The sequence below is a fragment of the Sinohyriopsis cumingii genome, unplaced genomic scaffold (genome assembly GCF_028554795.1).
Source record: "Sinohyriopsis cumingii isolate HCF-2022 unplaced genomic scaffold, ASM2855479v2 utg001176l, whole genome shotgun sequence".
In the NCBI taxonomy this organism is placed as follows: domain Eukaryota; kingdom Metazoa; phylum Mollusca; class Bivalvia; order Unionida; family Unionidae; genus Sinohyriopsis; species Sinohyriopsis cumingii.
Genome location: NW_028315968.1, coordinates 4095310 through 4121656, shown reverse-complemented (window position 1 = coordinate 4121656; position 26347 = coordinate 4095310). Strand labels below are relative to the sequence as shown.

The 26347-nt window shown below is 34.6% G+C and overlaps 2 protein-coding genes across 3 annotated transcripts in view; one reads left to right on the top strand and one right to left on the bottom strand.

The window, feature by feature from the left end:
- LOC149772792 (uncharacterized) overlaps positions 1–26347 on the top strand; it is a 132806-nt gene that overhangs the window by 23417 nt on the left and 83042 nt on the right. The window contains exon 1 of one of the 2 annotated variants that reach the window (XM_089947276.1): positions 1734–1867. The exons of the other annotated variant lie outside the window; for it this stretch is intronic. Within the exon in view, the coding sequence (XP_089803402.1) occupies positions 1829–1867 (39 nt within the window). The 5' untranslated portion in view covers positions 1734–1828. Of the gene's footprint in view, positions 1–1733; positions 1868–26347 lie in introns of those variants that run through there. 2 annotated transcript variants of the gene reach the window in all.
- Positions 1–26347, bottom strand: part of LOC149772793 (NAD kinase-like) — a 163802-nt gene that overhangs the window by 128032 nt on the left and 9423 nt on the right. The window lies entirely within an intron of this gene.

The window sequence follows — 26347 nt, the reverse complement described above, 5'->3', positions numbered from 1 at the left end:
CACACATACCTCCTAAAGAGTTGCTGAATAAAGGTACACATACTTCCTAAAGAGTTGCTGAATAAAGGTACACATACCTCCTAAAGAGTTGCTGAATAAAGGTACACATACCTCCTAAAGAGTTGCTGAATAAAGGTACACATACCTCCTAAAGAGTTGCTGAATAAAGCTGCATACATCTAAAGAGTTGCTGACATTTGAAAAAATTGATGAAGCAGCTGACTGGTATTAAATCGATGACCCATGAATTATGAGTTTGATACACTACCAACTGGTCTGCTGTTCCCCAAAAGAACAGATGGACAGACAGATGCATGCAAGTTAATACTGTGTTTCAGCCAAATGTTAATTTGCTGCAAACTTGCACTATACCTTACTCTCCATTACAAGCAGTAGCGGGGGCCCCGTGTGGCCAAGTGGTCTAAAGCACTCACTGTTACAGATCACTGCCATTTCACCTCTGTCTGTGTTTGTTCGAGTCTCGGGCTCAGCTAATGTGGGTATGTGAGAAAACTTGCTGGTAGCTTCTTGTGGATCAGTGGTTCTTTCCAGGGTTTTCTCAGGTTCTTCCTCCACCATTAATACTGGCTACCATGTATAGCCTATCGTGTGCTGAAAAATGGTGTTAAACCCCCATTACAACAACAACAACAACAAGCAATAGCACATTTGGTTTTGTATCAGACTCGTACACCAAGGGTTGCAGCTATAATGTATGCCCAGGTCATGCCAGGTTAACGGTCTTATTGTTTCTTTAATATGGCACCTAACTCCCATTTCCTTGGTAATATATATCTAAGTGTGCTGAGTTAAGAATGAACCAACCATATTTTTAGGATTGTAATCATTGCAAATGCAAGATTCAGTTTATTTTGCAAGGTACTGTATTCTTAACATAAACTGAAGTTATATGTGTCTCAGCGGATAGAGTGCAAGATCGGCATTCAAAAGGGTGCTGATTTGAATCGTTCCCAGACCAATTCAGGTCAGCCATCATGGTATGTTCTTGAGCATGACATTTAACTCAGATTGTCTTGGCATTAGATAGCTATCTGTGTATTGATGTGCCATTAAACATTAATGAATAAGTCAATCAATCTCAACTTTAGCCAATTACTGAGTCAGACTCTTCTAATGTCATTTCTTTGCCCTGTATATTTTATACATATTAGCATTTCCTATGATAAATGAGAGCAATGCATGGGTTTTTTTTTCACTAAAGTAGTTTGAGCTGAACCAAAGGTTTGAATAGAAAGAGAATAACTTTAGATCACCAGTGTTTTCTTCTGTATTCTGACACCTGTCAAAGCTGTTGTAATGACCTTACCATTTGTATCAGAAGTAGAGACAATAAAGGCCAGGTGAACTGCATAAAGATAACTCCATATACAGGTAGTGTGTACACCACTAGCATCACCATGATGCACACAAGTCAGTAGGAAGGTCACATGATAGATAAGACTAGATAGCTAATATCATCACAGGTTATTTCAGAGGCTTTTATGTCAATCATTGACACAGGTGAAATCATCCGCATTTCTCATGGAAATTAAATTGTGAAAGGTAAAACATTTTATTGTCACAGAGTGAAACACTATCAGGCTATTCCATGTATTGATGACAGACCACTGATCTACAAATTCACAGGTATGTAACATTAACATTTCTGACAAGGACAGCTTTTTGTTTTGTGTAGGTGGCAGAAGTTATACTTCCTTAAATAAAGTTAACAGGTAAATTCTGATGGATCCAAGTGAAGTACACCCACACTTTAATCTTTATTTTAAGGTGACAACAAGTTATTAAACTCAGATAATCTTCATATCGTATGCTTGAGGATGAAGGTGTGAAGGTTCCTTCAACACAGGTAAGTTAATGTATACATGTAGCAAATCTACAGTTGTTGGTTACTTTACTCCAACCATTAGTTTCTAAATACAGGTACCAAGTACTTTAGTCTCAAGGCATTTAAAAATCCTATTGATAAACAAGCTGGTTTTTATGTAACTTACATTGATTTGACTTCATACAGTTAAAGTGTATAACAATGTGAACACTGGTTCCTTAAAATAAAACTTAACAGGGTCTTTGTTCCACACTGGTGATAAATCCTCAAAAAAAGTTTATGAATTTGTTATATATTTTGTCAGTGAGATTCATTCAAATGCAATCATTAACAGGTGAAAAATGGTGTAATAGTGTGCACAAGTTTATGTATTCATTTTATTTCTAATTAGACTTGAAACTCATTCAAATGCAGAGCAAAGGTAGGAATATTGGGTCATTACAATATGCGTTTAGATAGGTAAGTTTTCAGGCAGGTGAGTTGGTTATTGTAAGTAGGTATCTCGGTTCTTAAGTTGGTTGTTACTTTAAAAAAGAAAGGTTGAACTGATAGGATTTTATTCACATACAATGCTGAGGTCTAAAAAATATCCCAATCGTATGTAAGTTACTATAGATTAAATACCAATTTGCTGATGTCTGAAATTGTCCCAATTGTATGTAAATTACTATAGATTAAATACCAATTTGCTGATGTCTGAAATTATCCCAATTGTATGCAAATATAGAGTAAATACCATTTTGCTGATGTCCGAAATTATCCCAATTGTTTGTAAATTACTATAGAGTAAATACCATTTTGCAGCTTTCAGATTTGACTGAGATGGTAACAGAAAAATGGTTTATAACTGAGAACAACATGTGCTGTTTCTCTTTCAACAGATGATGGCTTCTGTTACAGGTTATATTCTGTAGATTCCTTATGAGTGGGTTGAATGCAACCTCCTGCATACTGTCATCAGTTGTGTGCAAAACAGCAAGTACTGTCCTCAGTCATGTTCCATGATTCTGTTACAATCTTGTCTGAATTTGAAAATTCTTATTTGCCTTAGGATTACCAAACATATTGAATCAATTCAGTATCCAAAGATTGCCATTGTTGGTAATTATACTTGGGCATTCAGTAGTTAAAAGCAAAAGCAGTGAGAAAGCTCACAGTCCTTCATTAATTAAAATAATGTTTATTTTTGCATATAAAATTTTATTGTTTCCTGCCTTGTTTAATACATTTTAGCCACGCCTAAAAGATATTTATATAAGGATTTATCTAAACCCTGCCTGACTGCTTGTAATTTGTTGTTACAATTGAAGAAGGAGGGGCTGTTATCTTGTGTACATACAGCTGCAATTGAAAGGCATTCTCCACTTGCACACCATACACATCATAGTTTTTTTCAGCTTACTTGTGGATTTAATCATTTCATTGCCCACCATCTGTAAGAAACAAGCTAGGGTTGAAGTAATTCAGTGTACTTTACATATTTTTAATAGAAATTGTCAAATACTGATTTTTCCAATTGTAGCACTTAAGATGACAGATGTAGAATTAGAATTGATTGCATCTGGGATGCAGACTAAACATATGTTGTCATTTCAGCCAATTAGTATTGGATATTAAATCCTTCAATATCAATCATCTTGCCATAAAAGTTTATATTGATATTACTGTGAGAGTTAAGGGTTAATTTTCTCACTACCGGGTAATTACCAAAATGTATGTCAAGGTAATGTATGAAAGCCAGTTTGTATACATGTTTCTATTTTTGATGTTTGTATCACTCCTAGTACATTGATCAAGTGATTGGGATCAAATTACACTAAACTTATCAATGCATGCATGTTTTCAAAATACCTAACTGCATACATGTACAGTTCACATATTTTGGGCTTTGAATTTGTATAAAGTATGGCAAGGTTGTAAAGAAATGCATACATTGTGTCTCTGAGTTGATGGCATTCTTTATACAAGTATACACCTTGATAAAAAGTTAAATTTCAAATAAATTTAAACAAACTAAATTTCAGTTCACCAGGTTACTTGGAGGGCTGCAGCAGTGGCTGTATATAGGCACCAATGTCTTTTATATGAAGTGGCTAAATTTGGACTAATTGATACCTTTCCATCTGAATCGACATAAGTGTAGTTAATTGATGATCATGGACAATTTTGGTAATCATTTACATCAGTCTAGTTAATTGATGATCATGGACAATTTTGGTAATCATTTACATCAGTGTAGTTAATTGATGATCATGGACAATTTTGGTAATCATTTACATCAGTGTAGTTAATTGATGATCATGGACAATTTTGGTAATCATTTACAAGTTCAGACCATTGTAACGTCGTCATTTCTGACTAAAAAATCAGTAGGCCTCTTTCTTACCCAACTTATAAGTTACCAACAAACTTTTCTGAAGGTTGTTGGTTAGTAACTGAAACTTTCGTTCAGAAATTATTTTCTTTTCTCAATAACAGTTTTGACCCCCAAATCAATAAGTTTCTTCTTTTCTCCATGTGCAAACCATCTACAAATGTTGGCCTATGTCTGTGATGTACAAATGTTATTGTGTGGAAGCCATTTTGGCTCCTTGAAAGTACAGGTTAACTATTGTACTACCCATGGCATTGGTGTCCACACAGATTAAATCATGTGTATATGTATGCCCTCACTATATGTCAACCATTCTTTATTCCTAGGCAGCAGTTTGGAGTAGGTATCACATACTTAGCTAAAATTTGCATTTTTCTCATTTTTCTTGCACTCTGTGCAAGTACTATTATACTCTGAATCATTAAACTTGGTGAAAGGATGCATCTCAATGATTACTACATGCTGATTAAGGTTGCTGTGGCATGTATTTCATGCTTCATTAATTTTTGGTAACTTTTTGTGGTTTCTATTTATTTATGATAGAATCATGAAACTATGATTGTATGTATCTCAGATAATACCAAACCCCAACCACAAAGGTCACTGTAACCTTTATCTCACATTTTGCTGACTCTCTCTCTCTCTCTCTCTCTCTATATATATATATATATATATATATATATATATACTTAAAGCCTCAATGCTACCATTTTTCATACATTTCACCATTTTTCCAATCTAACTAAAGTTTGGAATGAAGAAAATGATTTGTTAAAAAAAGTTATCTGACATAAACCATTCACTGAAATAATCAAAATATTAGGTTTCAATGACATTCAGATATTCAGTTTAGAATTAAGAGGTGCCACCCATTAATTCAGTCACTGAATGCACTCATGATTTCATTCCTTTTTTTTAGTGCTTCAGAAGTAGTGGTGTGACACAGTCAATAAATTCTGTTAGTGACTAATCTAATAAAAACAGCATTCACACTTGGCAAACAAATTGATTTCAGAGGGAATGAAGACAGGCATGCCCACTTTTTAGAGCTGTTTTTGAGAAGAAAAGCATGCATTAGATAAAATAAGACTTAGGTGAATATTTGTAATCAGCTGGGGTGATGGAATACTTTGAAGGGCAAACTTAGTCTGAGGACACACCCATGTGTTGCAGATTTCCATGTTAATTGGTAAGCTTACGATACAGACTTGTATAAAATAATTTTACATCAGTTATGCCTTTAAAGAAAGAACACTCTTAAATGCTAGGCTGCATACTGCATCATATCAAAACACAAAATGAAAATTACATATCAAATAAGGACCACCTACCATATCCAACATAGCGTGGTATTAGTTTTTTATGTTTACATTGGTGATGTCATCAAATCTTGTGTTCCAGCTTTCGACTGAAATGTGTTACCCCATGCATGTAGCTGATGAACATCAGATAAATTTGTACATGTGAAAAATGACTGGGTTTCCCAGTTCAAGTGAGAAATTACATGGCTCATAATTTGATGAAACATCTATGTTATCTGATTTTAACATTTTGATGTTATCTGGTTTTAACATTTTGATGTTATCTGGTTTTAACATTTTGATGTTATCTGGTTTTAACAGAACCCATCCATATTTAGGACAATATCTTTCAAGATTCAGTGTTATTCAGATGATTTGGCATGCATGACTCTTTGCATGTAATGGTGGCATTGAGGCTTTAAGTGACTTGGGTACAATTTTGTGTTCTAAGTTTATTTCTCAAGTTCTGTTAATGCTAGATGATTATATGCATCTCTGATACCACTACACCCTTGCTACAAAGGAATGTCACTGTGACATATATTTTATATTTTACTGGCTTGGGCAAAGTTTTTGTGTTTAGTTCAAAACCAAATAGGTTTTTTGTGCACCCTGTATATATTCTGTTATATCAAAATTCATGAGATTTTGTGAGGGGGTTGAATCTTGGTGAATACATCATGAGGGAGTGAATCTTGGTGAATACTTTATGAGGGAGTGAATCTTGGTGAATACTTCATGAGGGGGTGAATCTTGGTGAATAGTTCATGAGGGGGGTGAATCTTGGTGAATACTTTATGAGGGAGTGAATCTTGGTGAATACATCACCTCATCACACAGATCACTTTGACTTATATTTCATGTTTCACTGCTTTGAGTCCATGCTCACACACTGTTCATGTCAGAATCAACAAACTAGGTGATTGTATGCATCCTTTTTGATACCAAAACTTAACCTCAAAAGAAGGTCATTGTGACCTGTATTTAATATTTCACTGGCTTATGTTACATTTTGCACCATATAGTGTTGGTGTTTTATCCTCTGTATAATACTGCTATACCTAGAATCATGTGAGAGAATGGATCTTAATGAATACATCAACTGTATGTTAAAAGCAGGTCACTTTGAGAAATATTTCATATTTTGCCTACTTTTCTTCATTTGACATTTTTACTGTTCATCCATGGATCATTTTACTATACATTGCTTAGTGTTATATCTATACCAAAAAGGTCACTGTGACCTAAATTTAACTTTTTAAGGCATAGGGTAAGTTGTGTGTGTGTGTGTGATTTGGATTTTTAACCTAGCTTTAACAATTTTCAGTCATATCGCTACAATGTCTGCAGTGTGGTAGTTTATAGTGATGTCTAGTACTGGGGCATCATGCCACAGACATGTAGCATGATGTCCCACCCAGTCACATTATCCTGACACCAGGCCGACCAGTCCTAACACTAACCTCTTAATGCTGAGCATCAAGTGAGGCAGCTGTTAGTACAATTTTTATAAGTCATTTTTATGACTCAGCTGGGGATTGAACCCACAACATTCCACATCTGAGGCGAATGCTCTAACCACTAGGCTACTGGAGCAGTTATCTTGTTGTATCGAGGTCAAGACACATGGAATTTTGGCATGCTCTTGGCATCTTATCCTTTGCAGAATCGTGAAAATTGGGGATGAGTACTACTCCACCATTTTAGAAGTAGGCAAGTATCAGGTGTCTTTTATGGTTCACTGACTTGAGTTAAACTTTTTGTTTGGTGTTTATATCTCAGGCACAGTTCATGTTGGAATAATTAAAGTAATGCTGATATGCACCTATGTTATACCACATCCTTACTACAAAAGCAGCTCAAAATGACCTCCATCTATCCTATTTTACTGGTTTTTGGTCAGGTGTTTGCAGTTATCTCATGACCACATGAGTGTTTGACATGCTATATGTATACTATTATATACAGGATCATGAAATTTGCTGATTTGATTAAGTTCTACATCTTTTTTCACCATAAAGGCCTCTGTGACCTATGTTTCATGCTTAAAGACTTTTGATTTTTTTTGTTGATTTGTTTAATGCAGTTTCTGGTTTTGAAAACTTGATAATTGGTTGCATCTGTTAATACTGTATCGTTAAAATGAAAGATAGTCACAGTGCCCTACAATTTATGTTTTACTAAGATTGATTAATTATTTTTGTTTTATCACATTAATTCAGCCATGCTAAACCTTTAGGCGTCCTCTGTGACCAATACAGTTGGAAGCAGGACATGTTTATTAAGTGGTAAACTTTCCTTACTGAGGATGCAGTTCTGAGGTCCTCACCTGTACAGATAATGCTTCAACCAGAACAATTCTTCACTCAAAAGTCTTGATCTGTCTTTTTTATTTGAAAAAATGAATCTGAAAAACCACAAGCTTTTCACAATTTATACATGCCCCCCCCCTTCATTATTACAGCAAAATAATTTATTTAAAGAAAAATTATTTTGCATGTAATGCAATTAAACAAGTGGGCTCATTACATTTTAATGTGGACAGTATCCTTGAAGAATTAAATTTCATTAACAGTCAGTATATTTGAGCCATACAAATCATACATCAATGTATGTGTTTGTTGTAGTTTATGAAAAGTGCAATAAGCAGTAAACATTATAACCACACATTATAAAAACATGGTTTATTAGTGATTAATCAAAATATATTATTGACCAGTACTAAATCTATTTAATTTGACCTTTACTTTTCACTAAGCACTATCACTGTACTCATAAATAAAATTAGTTCTTTCTATAATTTCTTTAAAATTTAGTGCATGTTATCACTGATTGTATAATTTATGCTTACTGATAACTTGATGTATTAGGTCACCCATCCAAAGTATAAGCAGTGTGACAATGATAACATTGAATCAAAATCTGATCATCTAGTGGTCAAAGATTGTAGCACGGGTTTTGTCTTTTAATTCTACTACTAATGTATTATTATTATTAATATTGTTATTGAATATTGATATTGTTATTATTATTTGACCTACCAGGGGTGGTAGATATACACCCTATTGTATGGAGAGTCAGATATACTGTCACATGAAAATTGTGTACAGATTTATCTTGGTGGGTACATTTGAACACTAGGTTATTCACAGTGGTGGGTTGTTTTGTGTCCCACAAACACATTTCTTATTAGTACATGTATGCTAGACCTCCAATACATTACAAACCCATATCTGTAGTAAATATTTCTCATGTTTGTGTTTCTGTCTTTTCTGACAATTTTGTTAACATTTGTAGCTCTATCTTTTTGCCTTAATATTTGTGAAAGATCATTGCTGCAGTACCCTGACATAGTCCTTGTCTTTTTGCTTTATGCATTTCATTGTGAATTTGTCTTCGGCATGTTGATTTGTTTTACAGCTGAAATGTAGTACAAGCTGTACATCTCCAGAAATTAGGTTGTTAGGCAGTAACCACAATAACACGTTATTTAGGACATGTACCATATCGTGTCCATTACAGTTATTTAGGACATGTACCATATCATGTCCATTACAGTTATTTAGGACATGTACCATATCATGTCCATTACAGTTATTTAGGACATGTACCATATCATGTCCATTACAGTTATTTAGGACATGTACCATATATTTTCCATTACAGTTATTTAGGACATGTACCATATCGTGTCCATTTCAGTTATTTAGGACATGTACCATATCATGTCCATTACAGTTATTTAGGACATGTACCATATCATGTCCATTACAGTTATTTAGGTCATGTACCATATCATGTCAATTACAGTTATTTGGGACATGTACCATATATTGTCCATTACAGTTATTTAGGACATGCACCATATCATGTCCATTACAGTTATTTAGGACATGTACCATATCATGTCCATTACAGTTATTTAGGACATGTACCATATCATGTCCATTACAGTTATTTAGGACATGTACCATATTGTGTCCATTACAGTTATTTAGGACATGTACCATATTGTGTCCATTACAGTTATTTAGGACATGTACAATATCATGTACATTACTGTTATTTAGGACATGTACCATATCATGTCCATTACAGTTATTTAGGACATGTACCATATCAAGTCCATTACAGTTATTTAGGACATGTACCATATATTGTCCATTACAGTTATTTAGGACATGTACCATATCGTGTCCATTTCAGTTATTTAGGACATGTACCATATCATGTCCATTACAGTTATTTAGGACATGTACCATATCATGTCCATTACTGTTATTTAGGACATTTACCATATCATGTCCATTACAGTTATTTAGGACATGTACCATATCATGTCCATTACTGTTATTTAGGACATGTACCATATCATGTCCATTACAGTTATTTAGGACATGTACCATATTGTGTCCATTACAGTTATTTAGGATGTGTACCATATCGTGTCCATTACAGTTATTTAGGATATGTACCATATCATATCCATTACAGTTCAGGGCTTTTGTTTTTAGCACTTAGGCTAATTGATATGTTGTTTACAGGTATATCAAGAACAATACCAGCAGTAGTTATCTTTTTCTTGTTTTCTAGATATGCCTCCAAAACATTTACACATTTTAATCTGCTGTAAGTGTGTATGTATGTACTGTATTTATGTATAGGGATTAAAAGCACATCAGCACCTTCATAGCTATTTTATGCAGAGCAAAGTTTAGGAGTCAGGGTGGCTCAGTGATTAGCATGTCAGACCAAAATAGTTCACATTCAGATTCTACCATTGGATCAGGACTGCTGAGTTGTCTGTCACTGGCAAAGTACTTTGCTCCTTAATATACTCGTATTGTATTAATATATTGCTGTAAAGCAAGAAACCAAATGTAGCATAGGCTGTACAAATATAATGGTAACAATTTGCTGAAATCTTTATTAATTTGTGAGAGACATACATGTGTTTTAGGAAGTTGATAACTCACTCTATTTTTCTGAGGTAAGTTAGTTTTCTGTCAATACCTGATGAAGATGGTTTAGTTGGCTTAAAATACTGGGTATAAAGGCAGCTTTTGAAATGTCTATACAGGTTTTCCTATGATAATACCAGGGGCCCAGGTTAATAAATTGGTCTGAAAGTAGTGGGTGGGTTTGTGTATAGACAAGGATGTCATTAGTGGATATTTGCCAGTATTGTGTAAAAATAGGGGTGGTCCTATGATTAAGCAGTGGGGGGGTTATCATTGGATAAATAGGGTAATCTAGCACTCGGACAGGAAACCTTTGGGTCAGATTTATTTCTCATCACACAGAACCAACCAATGTATAATAATAATAATAATAATAATAATAATAATAATAATAATAATAATAATAACTTTATTTAAGAGGGTAACACAGTTAGGTGAAAAACTAATCTACCTTGATGCCCTCATACAAAGGAAGTATAAATTTACAAATGCACATACACATGTATACATATAAATAGTAAGCATGTACATATATAGTAAAGAATATATTTACTTTCTTTCCCTTCACCAGATGGATACTCACCCATACATATTAAACCCACATAGTATACTTGCAAATAATGGGTACTGTATTTAATGATGCCCAGAGGCATTCATTCATGAATATATATACAGTTGTTTTCATTCTGATTTTAACTACATCGCTGAAGACACTGGATATATTGAGTTTGAAAGAGGCAAATAGAGTGTTCTGGTATCCTGTCCATCCATTTCTTGAAGACCCATACCCTATAACATTTTCATACATACAATGTACACTATAGGAAAAGAATGAAAAATTGGTACCAACCATGTACAGTTTTTCACATATGAACCGATAACTTTAGATTGGAAACTGTCACATGAGCATGAGCTGGTTATAAAACTAATCTAGAGAAAAAAAATAGTACGGACCTTCCTATCCATATTTATTCACATTGTTGCTAGAACCACACAATTGTTTTTCTTTCAATTTTGTCCTTATGTTTCTTTAGCGTAGAATCAGAAAATTTTGTATGCTATAGAAAAGAGTCTTAATATTCTTTGCTAAAATTCAGTGATTTTGCAATGTAGTACATGCGCAAATGTCATAATTTACTAGATCACAAGGCCATATATTTGGAGCTGCCACACTTAGTCTGGTTCCTTTACCCTCCTTCTAGATGGAATTTTAGTGCATGCAAAGAGAACAATAGCTGAAACCAGTCAAGGTTATTGTGTACTAATACAGACATCATGAAGTAAGGCTTAGATGATTTAGATGTCAATCATGATTGCAGTTCCTATTTCTGAAAGACTATGAGCTGGGATGAATATGTAATCATATGTGTTCATATCAAAATAGAAGGTGCTATCATCATGAATCAATTAACTAAATTCATTTGTAAAGGGATGTAAATGTTCAGTTTTTTCTAGGAAATGTTACAGTTTTTGTGCATACTTTTCTGTGAAGAAAGAAGTTTGCTGATGAATTCTGAATCTGAATTTGTACAGTGTAGGCCGGTTATGGCATAAATTTGCACCGTAATCTGAATGTGTACAGTGTAGGGCAAGTTACGGCATAAATTTGTACCAGAATCTGAATGTGTACAGTGCAGGGCAAGTTATGGCATTAATTTGCATTGGAATCTGAATGTGTACAGTGTAGGGCAAGTTACAGCATAAATTTGTACCAGAATCTGAATGTGTACAGTGTAGGCTGGTTACACCATAAATTTGTACCAGAATCTGAATGTGTACAGTTCAGGGCAAGTTATAGCATAAATTTGCACCAGAATCTGAATGTGTACAGTGTAGGGCCAGTTTAATGGCATAAATTTGTACCAGAATCTGAATTTGTACAGTGCAGGCCAAGTTTTGGCATAAATTTGTACCAGAATCTGAATGTGTACAGTGTAGGACCAGTTAACAGCATAAATTTGTACTGAAATCTGTACAGTGCAAGGCCAGTTCTGGCATAAATTTGCACAGGAATCTGAATGTGTACAGTACAGGGCCAGTTACGGCATAAATTTGCACTGGAAGAGAGAGCCAACTAGAAAGTTAGTATTGCTTAAGAGCTGTCTTGAAGCTCTACAATGATTGCACATATACAATACTGTCACTCATGATTCCAGTCTACAATTGTTTTTATGAAGAAAGAATTTCTAAATTGTTCTGTTCTACATTGCTTAACTACAAAACATCAATTATTTGATACTAGTTTTTCTACAGTGTTTATACTTTCAAAATTTGGAAAAGATTTGGCTTTATTCTGGTGTTTGTGTCTTAATGGTTTAAAAAATATATTTGGTAAGAGAGCCGTCAAACGAATCTTACTTTGCCTGCCTTGGCATGTCAGTAGATGCAGGTCAGTTAGCTTTTTGTTGACGCATCCTGCTTCTCTGGTTATGTAGTCACCAGATATAAATCTTGCTGCGTGGTGTTGAATCATCTCAATTCTTCTCAATTCTGTCAACATCCTTAATGTAGTATGGATGTAGATATCCCAGACAACACAACCATATTCTAACACAGATCTGAATAGTGATATATAGTCAGTTTGTCTTCATGTCTGTGGACAGTGTCAGAAGTTAATTTTTAGAAATGCTTGTGTAGTGTTTGCTTTCTGAGTCAATTTAATGAGTAAAACAAAGAAATTAAGGATTGATATGCAAATTTCAAAAAGGATACACACCTAATTAGCATATTAGTTTAAACTGTTTCCATTTGTGAACCATTTAATTAATTTGAGGATGCCAAAGAGACTTTATTAAATATGGGTAGTTTGGGCTGTTTTCATTCCTTGAAGCACTCACTTATTGGATTGTCTTTCTCTGATTCATATTAAGAAAGGTTGACTCTGATAGGAAAATAGTGTACCAGCATGAACAATGTAAGAATGTGTTATATCGCCGTTCCACTTTCCTTATGTACTTAAGGTGGTTAGGGCGATTGTTGTTGTCTTGGGTTTAATGCCATTGTGCAGCATATTATACAGGCTAATGGCAGCCAGTATATCTGGTGGAGGAAGAACCTGGGAAAACTTGGTAGGAACTACTGACCAACAGGAAGCTTATGGGCAAGCTTTCTCACATACCCCGAGTGTCTGAGCCTGGAATTTGAAACCACGGTGACAGAGCTGAGATGTCAGTGATCGGTAAAAGTTAGCAATGTAGACTACTCATCCACCTATGGCTCCCAGTGAGGTCTATTAACCAAATCATACAATAATTGCAGTTTTAAAAACAAATACATATTTTAAAAAGAAAATGAAAATGTGCTTTGTAATTCATCTCCTGCTTTTTGGACATGCTCCTAAAGTCAGACAAAAAATTTACAGTCTCCATGCACCAGACAGATAGTTTTTACTGCAGGGGGAAACTCAAAACCAGTTTTGTATAATTTATTTATTTAGAATGACAGTAGCTAAAATTGGTGGCAATGCACGGACCAAAAGGAGTTTCAAGCATATTGTAGTTTGGTTTAATTATCCAGTGATCATAACTACTTTGGCAAAGTATGCCGGAAACATGCCTTGAACTGCAGTGAGTTATAAGTGCAAAATTCCAAATAACTTCTTCAGAATTTTATCAAATTGCAGTGTACTGCTAAATGGTACAGTGTTTTTGGAGGGTACTTAACTGATACTAACTATTGACATAAGTAGGTCATAGTGATCACATACTTATGTATACAGTCATTAAGTTATAATTGTTATTATTATTATAATTATTTTTATTATTATAATTATTATTATTATTATTATTATTATTATTATTATTATTATTATTATTATAATTATTATTATTATTATAATTATTTTTATTATTATTATTACTATTATTATTATTATCATTATTATTATTATTATTATTATTATTATTATTATTATTATTATTATTATTATTATTATTATTATTATTAATGTTATTATTATAATTATTTTTATTATTATTATTACTATTATTATTATCATCATTATTATTATTATTATTATCATTATTATTATTATTATTATTATTATTATTATTATTATTATTATTAATGTTAATTTTGAAGATTTGTAACCTGAATTGACATGCATGTGCATTTTATACTACTTTTTATCTTTTTTCTCTCTGTTTTTGTTTCTTCCATTTGTGATCTACATGTAGCACAGTTTCCAAGACATGGTTATAATTATGGTCATGGTCACTGATGTGTGCATTCACCTTTGTCCCTTAATTTGAGCACAGACTGAGCAGGTAAATTGTTGTTGCTGAAATGGCCTACTTTTCTCACTAAAGAGGAGAGCTATTGTTCTACCCCTGCCTTGGAAATTGCACTGATATAAGCCTATACAACAGTTTTGAATGGGTTTCATTTCATCCGCCCGTAGATAATGGGCTGAGGGACTAACTTGTACATGTACACAATATGTCTATTGTTGATTAATTTCTTGCATTTGCTTAACCTTTTTCCAAACTTTGTAGCTACTGATAAACATGGAAATCATGAAACCCGGGAAGGGAAGGCAAATTGACAAATGCTAGACCCTCATAACAAAAGTATTGGTAGGTCACCATGACCCATGTTTCATTTCAAGCTGACTTGGTTAAATTTTGTGTTCTAAGTTTATATCTTAAACTCTGTTCATGCTAGAATCATTCGTCTAGATGACTGTATGCATCTCTGTTAATAATACACTAAAATGTAACTGTGACCTACATTTCACATTTTACTGGCTTAGGTTGTTTTTCCATTTAATTCCTGACCACACCTCCCCATACATATCAATGTACATAAGTTTTGTTGTACATCAGTCACTTATTATATTGCATGAAACTAGTCAATAATAGTCTCAATGATGTAAGTCAGTTGCTTGTGTCCTTCAAGATTTTGATTCTTACTAACAGAAAGACTTTCTTCCCTCACAATTAGCCTTTCAAGGAACCCATATTCATTCTTATAGAGTGAGGTTGCTTTGTACAGTCACTGTCAGGCTTTTTGTAATTTTAAAAAATACAAAACCATATTATTTTTTATTAATGGGTTGCAGCACTGAAATATGGGATCCATGATTATGATATTTTATATCCTGGACCGTGTTATGCTCACCTCAATACTACTTTCTCATTGGCCAACTGAAAATAAGTATAAATAAATAAAGGATGTCATTTTCTTTTAACCATTGAGAGGACAGTATTCCATTCAGTGCTTTGTTCATGCGGATTAAGCAGGCATGATCAGGACCATGTCGAAAAGTACCATGGGAAAATGATTTGGCATTCCTTAAAGGTATGATATTAAGTCAAACTTTTGATAGGGATACACAGTCAAATGCCTGAGCTAAATATCGATACTAAATTTAGGAAGCTACACAAAGCATAGCTTGAAATGTAAGCGTTGTTTCATAAATAGGTCGTGCGAGCAAGGAGAGAAGTGTCCTCCCTTGTAGTTATTATATAGTACATATATGACGGGTCAGTTGTAAGCAACGATATGAGTCACGGTGATTATGCTAAGGTGCCTTATAGCGAGGAAATGATTATAAGGGCTTGCAGCATCGAAATATGGAATCTGTGATTATGATATTTCATATCAGAAACCATGTTATGCTAAGGTGTGTTATAGTGAGGAAATGATTATAAGGGCCTGCAGCATCAAAATATGTTAAACTGAAGTGTCTTATTGTGAAGGACTATGTTTTACTGAAGCACCTTGTTGTATGGTCTATGAAGTGCCTTATAGTGAGGTCCATATTAAACTGAAGTGCCTTGTATTGAGGTCATTATTAAACTGAAGTGCTTTATAGTGAGGTCCATATTAAACTGAAGTGCCTTATAATAAGGTCCATATTAAACTGAAGTACATTGTAGTGAGGTCCATATTAAACTGAAGCACCTTATAATGAGGTCCATATTGAACTGAAGTACCTTGTAGTGAGGTCCATATTAAACTGAAGTGCCTTTTTGTGAGATCCATATTAAACTGAAGTGCCTTATAGTGATATCCATATTAAACTGAAGTGCCTTATAATAAGGTCCATGTTAAACTGAAATGCAGGGCCCTGAGTGGCCGAGTGGTCTAAATTGCTCTACGTTACGGATCACTGCCATCTCACCTCTGTCTGTGGTGGTTCGAGTCTAGGATTCAGCCAATGTGGGTATGTGAGAAAGCTTGCCAGTAGCTTCTCGTGGGTCGGTGGTTCTTTCCATGGTTTTCCCGGGTTCTTCCTCCACCATTAATACTGGCCGCCATGTATAGCCTATCGTGTGCTGAAAAATGGCGTTAAGCCCCACAACAACAACAACAAAACTGAAGTGCCTTATAATAAGGTCCATATTGAACTGAAGTGCCTTATAATAAGGTCCATATTAAACTGAAGCACCTTATAATGAGGTCCATATTAAACTGGAGTCTTATAATGATATCCATTTTTAAGCTACAATGCCTTATAATAAGGTCCATATTAAACTGAAGTGCCTAATAATGAGGTTCATATTAAACTGAAGTACCTTATAGTGAAGTCCATATTAAACTGAAGTGCCTTATAGTGATGTCCATATTAAACTGAAGTGTCTTATATAAAGATCCATATTAAAACTGAAGTGCATTATAATACGGTTAATATTAAACTGAAGCACCTTATAATGAGATCCATAATAAACTGAAGCACCTTATAGTGAGATCCACATTAAACTGAAGCACCTTATAGTGAGATCCATATTAAACTGAAGTGCCTTATAATAAGGTCCATATTAAACTGAAGTGCCTTATAATAAGGTCCGTATTAAAGTGAAGTGCCTTATAATAAGGTCCATATTCAACTGATGTGTCTTATAATGAGGTCCATATTAAACTGAAGTGCCTTATAGTGATGTCCATATTAAACTGAAGCACCTTGTAGTGAGGCCCATATAGAACTGAAGTGCCTTACAGTGAGGTCCATGTTAAACCGAAGTACTTTATAGTGAGATTTAGTTAAACTGAAGTGCCTTATAGTGAGGTCTGTATTAAACTTACACACCTTAGAGTGAGGTCCATAATAAACTGAAGTGCCTTATAGTAAGGTCCATATTAAACTTAAGGACCTTATAGTGATGTCCAGATTAAACTGAAGTGCCTTATAATAAGGTCCATATTAGACTGAAGTGCCTTATAATAAGGTCCATATTAAACTGAAGTGCCTTGTAGTGAGGTCCATATTAAACTGAAGTGAATTATAGTGAGGTCCATAATAAACTGAAGTACCTTATAGTGAGGTCTATCTTAAACTGAAGTGAATTATAGTGAGGGCCATAATAAACTGAAGTGAATTATAGTAAGGTCCATGTTAAACTGAAGTGGATTAAAGTAATGTCATGTTAAACTGAAATGCCTCATAGTGAGGTCCATATTAAACTTAAGCACCTTATAGTGATGTCCAGATTAAACTGAAGTGCCTTATAATAAGGTCCATATTAAACAGAAGTGCCTTATAATAAGGTCCATATTAAACTGAACTACCTTGTAGTGAGGTCCAAATTAAACTGAAGTGAATTATAGTGAGGTCAATATCAAAATTAAGTATCTTATAGTGAGGTCCATATTAAACTGAAGTGCCTTATAATAAGGTCCATATTAAACTGAAGTGCCTTATACTAAGGTCCATATTAAACTGAAGTGCCTTATAATAAGGTCTATATTAAACTGAAGTGCCTTATAGTGAGGTCTATGTTAAACTGAAGTGAATTATAGTAAGGTCCATATTAAACTGAAGTGCCTTATAGTGAGGTCCATGTGAAACTGATGGCCTTATAATGAACTCCATGTGAAGATGAAGTGCCTTAAAATGAGATCCATGTTAAACTGCATTGCCTTATAGTAAGGTCCACATTAAACTAAAGTGCCTTATAGTGAGATCCATGTTAAACTGCATTGCCTTATGGTAAGGTCCACATTAAACTAAAGTGCCTTATATTGAGATCCATGTTAAACTGAAGTATCTTATAGTAATCTCCATATGAAACTGAAGTACCTTATAATGAGGTCAAGTGAAACTGAAGCACCTTATAGTGAGGTCCATGTTAAAATGCAATACCTTATAGTGAATTCCAGATTAAACTAAAGTGTCTTAAAGTAAGATCCATGTTAAACAGAAGTGCCTTATTGTGAGGTCCATATTAAATTGATGTTCCTCATAGTGAGGTCCATGTTAATCTGAAGTACCTTATAGTTAACTCTATGTTAAACTGAAGACCATATAGTGAAGGACAGTGTTAAACTGAAGTTCCTTATAGTGAGGTCCTTATTAAACTGAAATATGTTTTAGTGATATTCATATTAAACTGGGAGACCTCAGTGGTTAGATCATCTACCTCAGATATGGGAGATTGCAGGTTCAAACCCCCGCTGAATCATACCAAAGACTTGTAAAAATGGTACTAGCAGGTGCTTTGCTTGGCACTAAGCATTAATAGGTTAGTGTTAGGACTGGTAGGCCTGGTGTCAGGATAATGCGAATGGGTGGGACATGATCTACATGTCTGCGGTATGATGCCTCAATGCTAAACAACACTATAAGCAGCCTCAATGCAGACATCGTAGTGATATGACTGAAACATTGTTAAATCTATGTTAAAAACCAAATCACACTCACACACTCATGTTAAACTGAAGTTCATTATAGTGAGGTTGATATTAAACTGAAGTTTCTTATACTGAGGGATTATGTTAAAGTGAAGTGCCTTATAGCAGGACACTAATTACACTGGACAACAAATTTTTACAAAAGTCATGTTACTGAAATAAAATTAGTCAATTCTTATCAATTTTTATGTGCTGAACACGAATATGACAGACAAATTGCAAAATTGGCTCTAGTTTTTTTGTAATCTGCAAGAAATTAATGTTTACATAACGAAATGCATTCCAATAGTAAAAGGTCAACTGTAATAGCCTACCTATAAAAAATCAAGTCATTGACTACATCTTAGATTTCTTCGCCTGTCTCTTGTATAGCTGTTCGGGAGCATCTCTGAGGAGTGTCCAGCAGTAGTCAGCCAGCATTGTAGTGGACCATTTTCCCTGGTATCTTTGTTCCATTGTTGCGATATCTTGATGAAAACGTTCGCCGTGTTCATCACTAACAATACCACAGTTGCTAGGAAAGAAATCCAAATGGGAATGAAGGAAGTGAATCTTTAGAGACATATTGCAGCCAAGTTTCTTATACTTCATCAACATGTCTTCTACTAGTTCCTTATAGTTTTCTGCCCTAACATTTCCTAGGAAGTTTGTAGAAACTAGGCGAAAAGCATTCCATGCTTGTTTCGCGTCACCTTCCAGCAAGTTGTTGAACCGGTCATCTTTGAAAAGCTCTCGAATCTGAGGACCCACAAAAACTCCCTCTTTAATCTTTGCTTCGCTGAGTCGAGGGAATTTTTCATGCAGGTATCGGAATGCTGGCAAAGTCCGGTCAATGGCTTTCACGAAGTTCTTCATCAAACCTAGTTTGATGTGAAGGGGTGGTAGCAAGATTTTCTGAGCCTCAACCAGAGCTGGGTGTTGGATATTCTTCTCTCCAATGGCTACATTCTGCCTGTGAGTCCATTCCTTCCTCATGTAGTGCATTTCCCTTGCTCGGCTATCCCACTCGCATAAGAAACACATGTATTTTGTATATCCTTGCTGCAGTCCCATTAAAAGGGCAACTACCTTCAAATCACCACAGAGGTGCCAGCTGTACTTGTTATACTCAATGGAATTCAGTAGCTGCCTTAAGTTATCGTATGTCTCTTTCATGTGGACAGCATACGCTACTGGAATAGATGGAAGAATGTTTCCATTGTGCAAAAGCACAGCCTTGAGACTCAGTTTCGAAGAGTCCACAAATAGTCTCCATTCTTGTGGGTCATGAGTGATTTTTAAAGCATTCATGAGGCCCTCAATATCGGAACAGAATATCAGATTACTTTCCTTTCTGAAGAAAGGCTCCAATTGCTGGTGGCGCTTTCGATATGCAGTAATTGTGACATCTTCTTCTAGAAGATTCCATTGTTGGAGTCTTGATCCTAGCAATTCTGCCTTGTTCTTTGATAAGTCCAAATCACGAATCAGGTCATTTAGTTCTTCCTGTGTTATTCTGTGTGGGGTTGATGATGCACCACAGTGAAAATCTGGATCACTGCATGCTGATGGACCAGGAGAAGAACAGGTCGACTCACCTTTGTCTTCGTCAGATGAATCAAGAGAATATTCTGCTGGAGGTTCTGGAATAGGAAGTCCCTCACCATGTGGAACTGGTCTCAATGCAGACGGAATGTTTGGGTAGACTATTCTCGACTTCTTTCGCTTCGTTATTCCGCCGGAAAGAGGAGGAACCAAGCAGAAGTAACAGTCATTTAGGTGGTTGCTTGGCTCTCTCCACACCATTGGGACTGCAAACGGCATTGATGACCTTTTGCAATTCAACCACTGTGAAAGCTGTGTTGTACATGTAGCACAGCATATATGCGGAGCCCAAGGCTTGTCTTGGTCACCAACCTTGCATCCGAAGTAAAGATGATATGCCTTCTTCACTTGAGAATTGATACTTTTCTTCTGGTTGGCAAATGTCACTTCCCCACAAATATAGCAAAAATTGTCCGCGGTATTAACACACTTTCGAGGCATTACTGTTCTTTATTGTACGTAAATGGATAAAATAATAAGTTTTATGTAACAGTAGCTTGAACTGTCTCGCACAACGTCTAAAATATTTTAAATGCTGAACCTATCTGATTGGGCTTTATATAGTACACTGCTTACGTCAGCTTCAGCAGCCGCCTGGCATTAGTATAATAGGCCTACACATGTATAGTACACTGCTGACGTCAACTTACTTCAGCAGCCGCATGGCATTAGTATTGCATTGCATCAGAAAATGATGCAATCAACTGTGGATGATGTGAGCATGATGGTATTATGCAATGTTACATCATTATTCCGGATGTTGCTGCAGTCCTACTGGAGAAATTTACACAGTGAAACATAGAAAATGAGGTATATGAATATCTTCAAAACGAGAGCCAATACAAATTTTTCACGGTTATATTCGTGTTCGGCACACCAAAATACTACAGATTAGGGCCTTTTCAAGTCAGTAATGATTTCACTGTTGACCAGTGTTATAATGGCATGCAGAATTGAAATATGGAACTTATTTACATATGATACCATGTCATACTGAGGTTCCTTATAGCAAGAAACTATGTTGTATTGAGGTGCCTTATAGCAAGAAACTGTGTTGTATTGAGATGCCTTAAGCAAGAAACTGTGTTGTATTGAGATGCCTTATAGCAAGAAGCTATGTTGTATTGAGATGCATTATAGCAAGAGACTATGTTGTATTAAGATGCCTTATAGGAAGAGACTATGTTGTATTAAGATGCCTTATAGCAAGAGACTGAGTTGTATTGAGATGCCTTATAGCAAGAAACTATGTTGTATTGAGATGCCTTTAGCAAGAAACTATGTTGTATTGAGGTGCAAAATAGCAAGAGACTATGTTGTATTAAGATGCCTTATAGCAATAAACTATGTTGTATTGAGATGCCTTATAGCAAGAGACTATGTTGTATTAAGATGTCTTATAGGAAGAAACTATGTTGTATTGAGGTGCCTTATAGTAAGAAACTATGTTGTATTGATATGCCTTATAGCAAGAAACTATGTTGTATTGAGATGCCTTTAGCAAGAAACTATGTTGTATTGAGGTGCCTTTAGCAAGAAACTATGTTGTATTGAGGTGCCTTATAGCAAGAGACTATGTTGTATTAAGATGCCTTATAGGAAGAGTCTGTGTTGTATTAAGATGCCTTAAGCAAGAAACTATGTTGTATTGAGATGCCATATAGCAAGAACTATGTTGTATTGAGATGCCTTATATCAAGACTATGTTGTATTGAGATGCCTTAAGCAAGAAACTATGTTGTATTGAGATGCCATATAGCAAGAAACTATGTTGTATTGAGATGCCATATATCAAGAGACTATGTTGTATTGAGATGCCTTAAGCAAGAAACTGTTGTATTGAGATGCCATATAGCAAGAAACTATGTTGTATTGAGATGCCTTAAGCAAGAAACTATGTTATATTGAGATGCCTTATAGCAATAAACCATGTTGTATTGAGATGCCTTAAGCAAGAAACTATGTTGTATTGAGATGCCTTATAGTAAGAAACTATGTTGTATTGAGATGCCTTATAGCAAGAAACTATGTTGTATTGAGATGCCTTATAGCAAGAAACTATGTTGTATTGAGGTGCCTTATAGGAAGATACTGTTGTATTAAGATGCCTTAAGCAAGAAACTATGTTGTATTGAGATGCCTTAAGCAAGAAAATATGTTGTATTGAGATGCCTTATAGCAAGAAAATATGTTGTATTGAGATGCCTTATAGCAAGAAACTATGTTGTATTGAGATGCCTTAAGCAAGAAAATATGTTGTATTGAGATGCCTTATAGCATACCTTATAGCAAGAGACTATGTTGTATTAAGATGCCTTATAGCAAGAAACTATGTTGTATTGAGGTGCCTTATAGGAAGAGACTATGTTGTATTAAGATGCCTTAAGCAAGAAACTATGTTGTATTGAGATGCCTTAAGCAAGAAACTATGTTGTATTGAGATGCCTTATAGCAAGAGACTATGTTGTATTAAGATGCCTTATAGGAAGAGACTATGTTGTATTGAGATGCCTTAAGCAAGAAACTATGTTGTATTGAGATGCTTTATAGCAAGAAACTATGTTGTATTGAGATGCCTTATAGCAAGAGACTATGTTGTATTAAGATGCCTTATAGCAAGAGACTATGTTGTATTGAGATGCCTTATAGCAAGAGACTATGTTGTATTGAGATGCCTTAAAGCAAGAAACTATGTTGTATTGAGATACCTTAAGCAAGAGACTATGTTGTATTGAGATGCCTTATAGCAATAAACTATGTTGTATTGAGATGCCTTATAGCAAGAGACTATGTTGTATTAAGATGCCTTATAGCAAGAGACTATGTTGTATTGAGATGCCTTATAGCAAGAGACTGTGTTGTATTGAGATGCCTTAAAGCAAGAAACTATGTTGTATTGAGATGTCTTATAGCAAGAAACTATGTTGTATTGAAATACCGAATATAAAAAAGAAACTATGATGTATTGAGACACCTTTTATTGAGGGAATATTGTATGTCTTAGAGTTTTTGTTAGCCAACTTTGATTCCTTTTCAAAATGCACTGTCAGAAGCTATGATTCTCTCTGATATTTTTTAAATTCCACCACTTATGCAGAAGCTAGTAATAATAATAATAATGATAACAACGATGATGATGATGATGTATATATATAATCAGCGGTATTCATACTCAAACACTTCAGGTACGTTGTTCAGAACATGTATTTCTTATTAGGCAAACAAGATGTTTCAAAAGATATTTGTGATAATGAAAGATCAGAATGTTTCCTGCCCATCACTAAATATCCATCAACAATATTGCAAACAAAGAGTTGCATCAGTACTAAATCAAAAAGCAGAAATTCTCTTTTTTCAATGACTTTTGCAACAACCTTACCCAAAAATGAAGTGTGGGGATAACAATATTAATAATAATAATAATAATAATAATAATAATAATAATAATAATAATAATAATTATCATAATAATAATAATGAACAACTTAAAAAGTGAATTTAATTTATTTGGTTACAAAGTAACTATTCTCCCATAAGATCTCACACTTTCACACACTTTTCCTTTCAGAAGAAAACAAATATTGTACATTTTATAAAAAGTTAAAATTAGCTCTGCTTTTGCTGGTAATACTAAAATTTTTAGCTTTAAAGTTATGTACGTTTGTCACAGATCTAATAATACTTAAGAAAGTTAACTCCAAAGAGTATTATACTTACAGGGAGTTCACTCCAAAGAGTATAATATTTACAGGGAGTTAACTCCAAAGAGTATAATATTTACAGGGAGTTAACTCCAAAGAGTATAATACTTGCAGGAAGTTAACTAAAAAGAGTATAATACTTACAGGGAGTTAACTCCAAAGAGTATAATACTTACAGGAAGTTGACTCCAAAGAGTATAATACTTACATGAAGTTAACTCAAAGGGTATACTACTTACAGGGAATTTACTGCAAAGAGTACAATAATTACAGGGAATTAACTCCAAAGAGTATAATACTTACAGGGAGTTGACTCCAAAGAGTGTAATACTTACAGGGAGTTGACTCCAAAGAGTATAATACTTACAGGGAGTTGACTCCAAAGAGTATAATACTTACAGGAAGTTAATTCCAAAGAGTATAATACTTACAGGGCATTAACTCCAAAGGGTATAATGCTTACAGGAAGTTAACTCCAAAGAGTATAATACTTACAGGGAGTTGACTCCAGAGAGTAGCATTAGAGCAAGCACAATAATTTTTTTACAGTATTTGTTTTTGGCAAGGTATGAAGACATTTTCATTTTAACACAATTTTGGTGCTTTATGTAATCTTTCTGTCTTTGAACAAAATGCATTTTACAGATACACACAGGACTGTATGATTAGAACATTAATCTGCATTCCTGTTACACTGTCATCTGACTAGAGTGCTGACTCTGATAATACAAACATCAATAATAAAAAAATTCTGTGTGGTTGATCCCAATGCAAATAGCCAATGCCCATGATGTAATCTAGTATTATAAAATGTCATGGACTGGGTTGAAGAATTCCTATGTTACCTCTATTTTATCTGATGTACTCCTTGTACCTTTTCTAAAGCTATGCTTGTATAGTGAATTTTGTTTTTCAGTGAGGGTACTGTCTACAGATCATATTCTGTTTAAAGCTGTCCTACATTACATTCTCACTTTGTGTCCATGTAATCTCACAAGCAAATATGTTGGATCTTTCTGATGGAAATGTGAACCTTCCAGTTTTTGCATTTGATTTACATGGAGTTAATGTGGAAGTTTGCTGGAAGTAAGGTGAACAATCTGGGATCACCAGTAAATAATAATAAATAAAAATAAATATAATAAAGTTAAATAAAGAGTTATTGTATGTTTTTTTAATTCAGTGTTGTTTGCAGACTGTTTATAGTCAGGGAGGGCAATGTTTGTCTAGTTCATAATGTATTTTAAGTTGCCTTAAGTCTCATCTGAGGCCATCCTCTTTATGAGACAGGGTGTTTCAATACACTCTGCACTGGTATATTTAAGATAATTTTTGCACTGCAAGTGAAAAATAGAGTTAATGATGTCAAGTTTATGTCTAAGTTGTACTTGCAGATCGTTACCATATACTAGCTGCTAAAACTCAAGACATCTTAGACAGTGCATGCAGGGTGCCATCTAGGGAAGGCAACATTTATATCACAACTTAGTGACATACATGCACTGAGTGTGATAAATGATATAATGTATAATGTCTGCTAGCTAGACTTTCTGACATTTTATCCCTTAAAGAAACGTAGGTACCTTTGACTATCCCCCTGCAGGCTCTGGAATGTAGACTCAATGCACTCTTCTGTATGTCTTAAAAGGTTAGCATGTTGGACTTGTGAATAAAAGGGTGCAGGTTTGATTTATGCCATCAGATCAGTATGATTTTATTCCTACTGTAGGATCAGTCTGGTTTTATTGATTTCTACCATCAGATCAGTCTGGTTTGATTTCTATGATCAGATCAGTCTGGTTTGATTTCTACCATTGCATCAGTCCGATTTTACTTCTACCATAGGACCAGTCCAGTTTGATTTCTACCATTTGATCAGTCCAGTTAGCTACCATGGTTTTTCCTTGGACAAGGCACTTTTTTTTCAGTGGTCTGCATCTGTTGCTGTG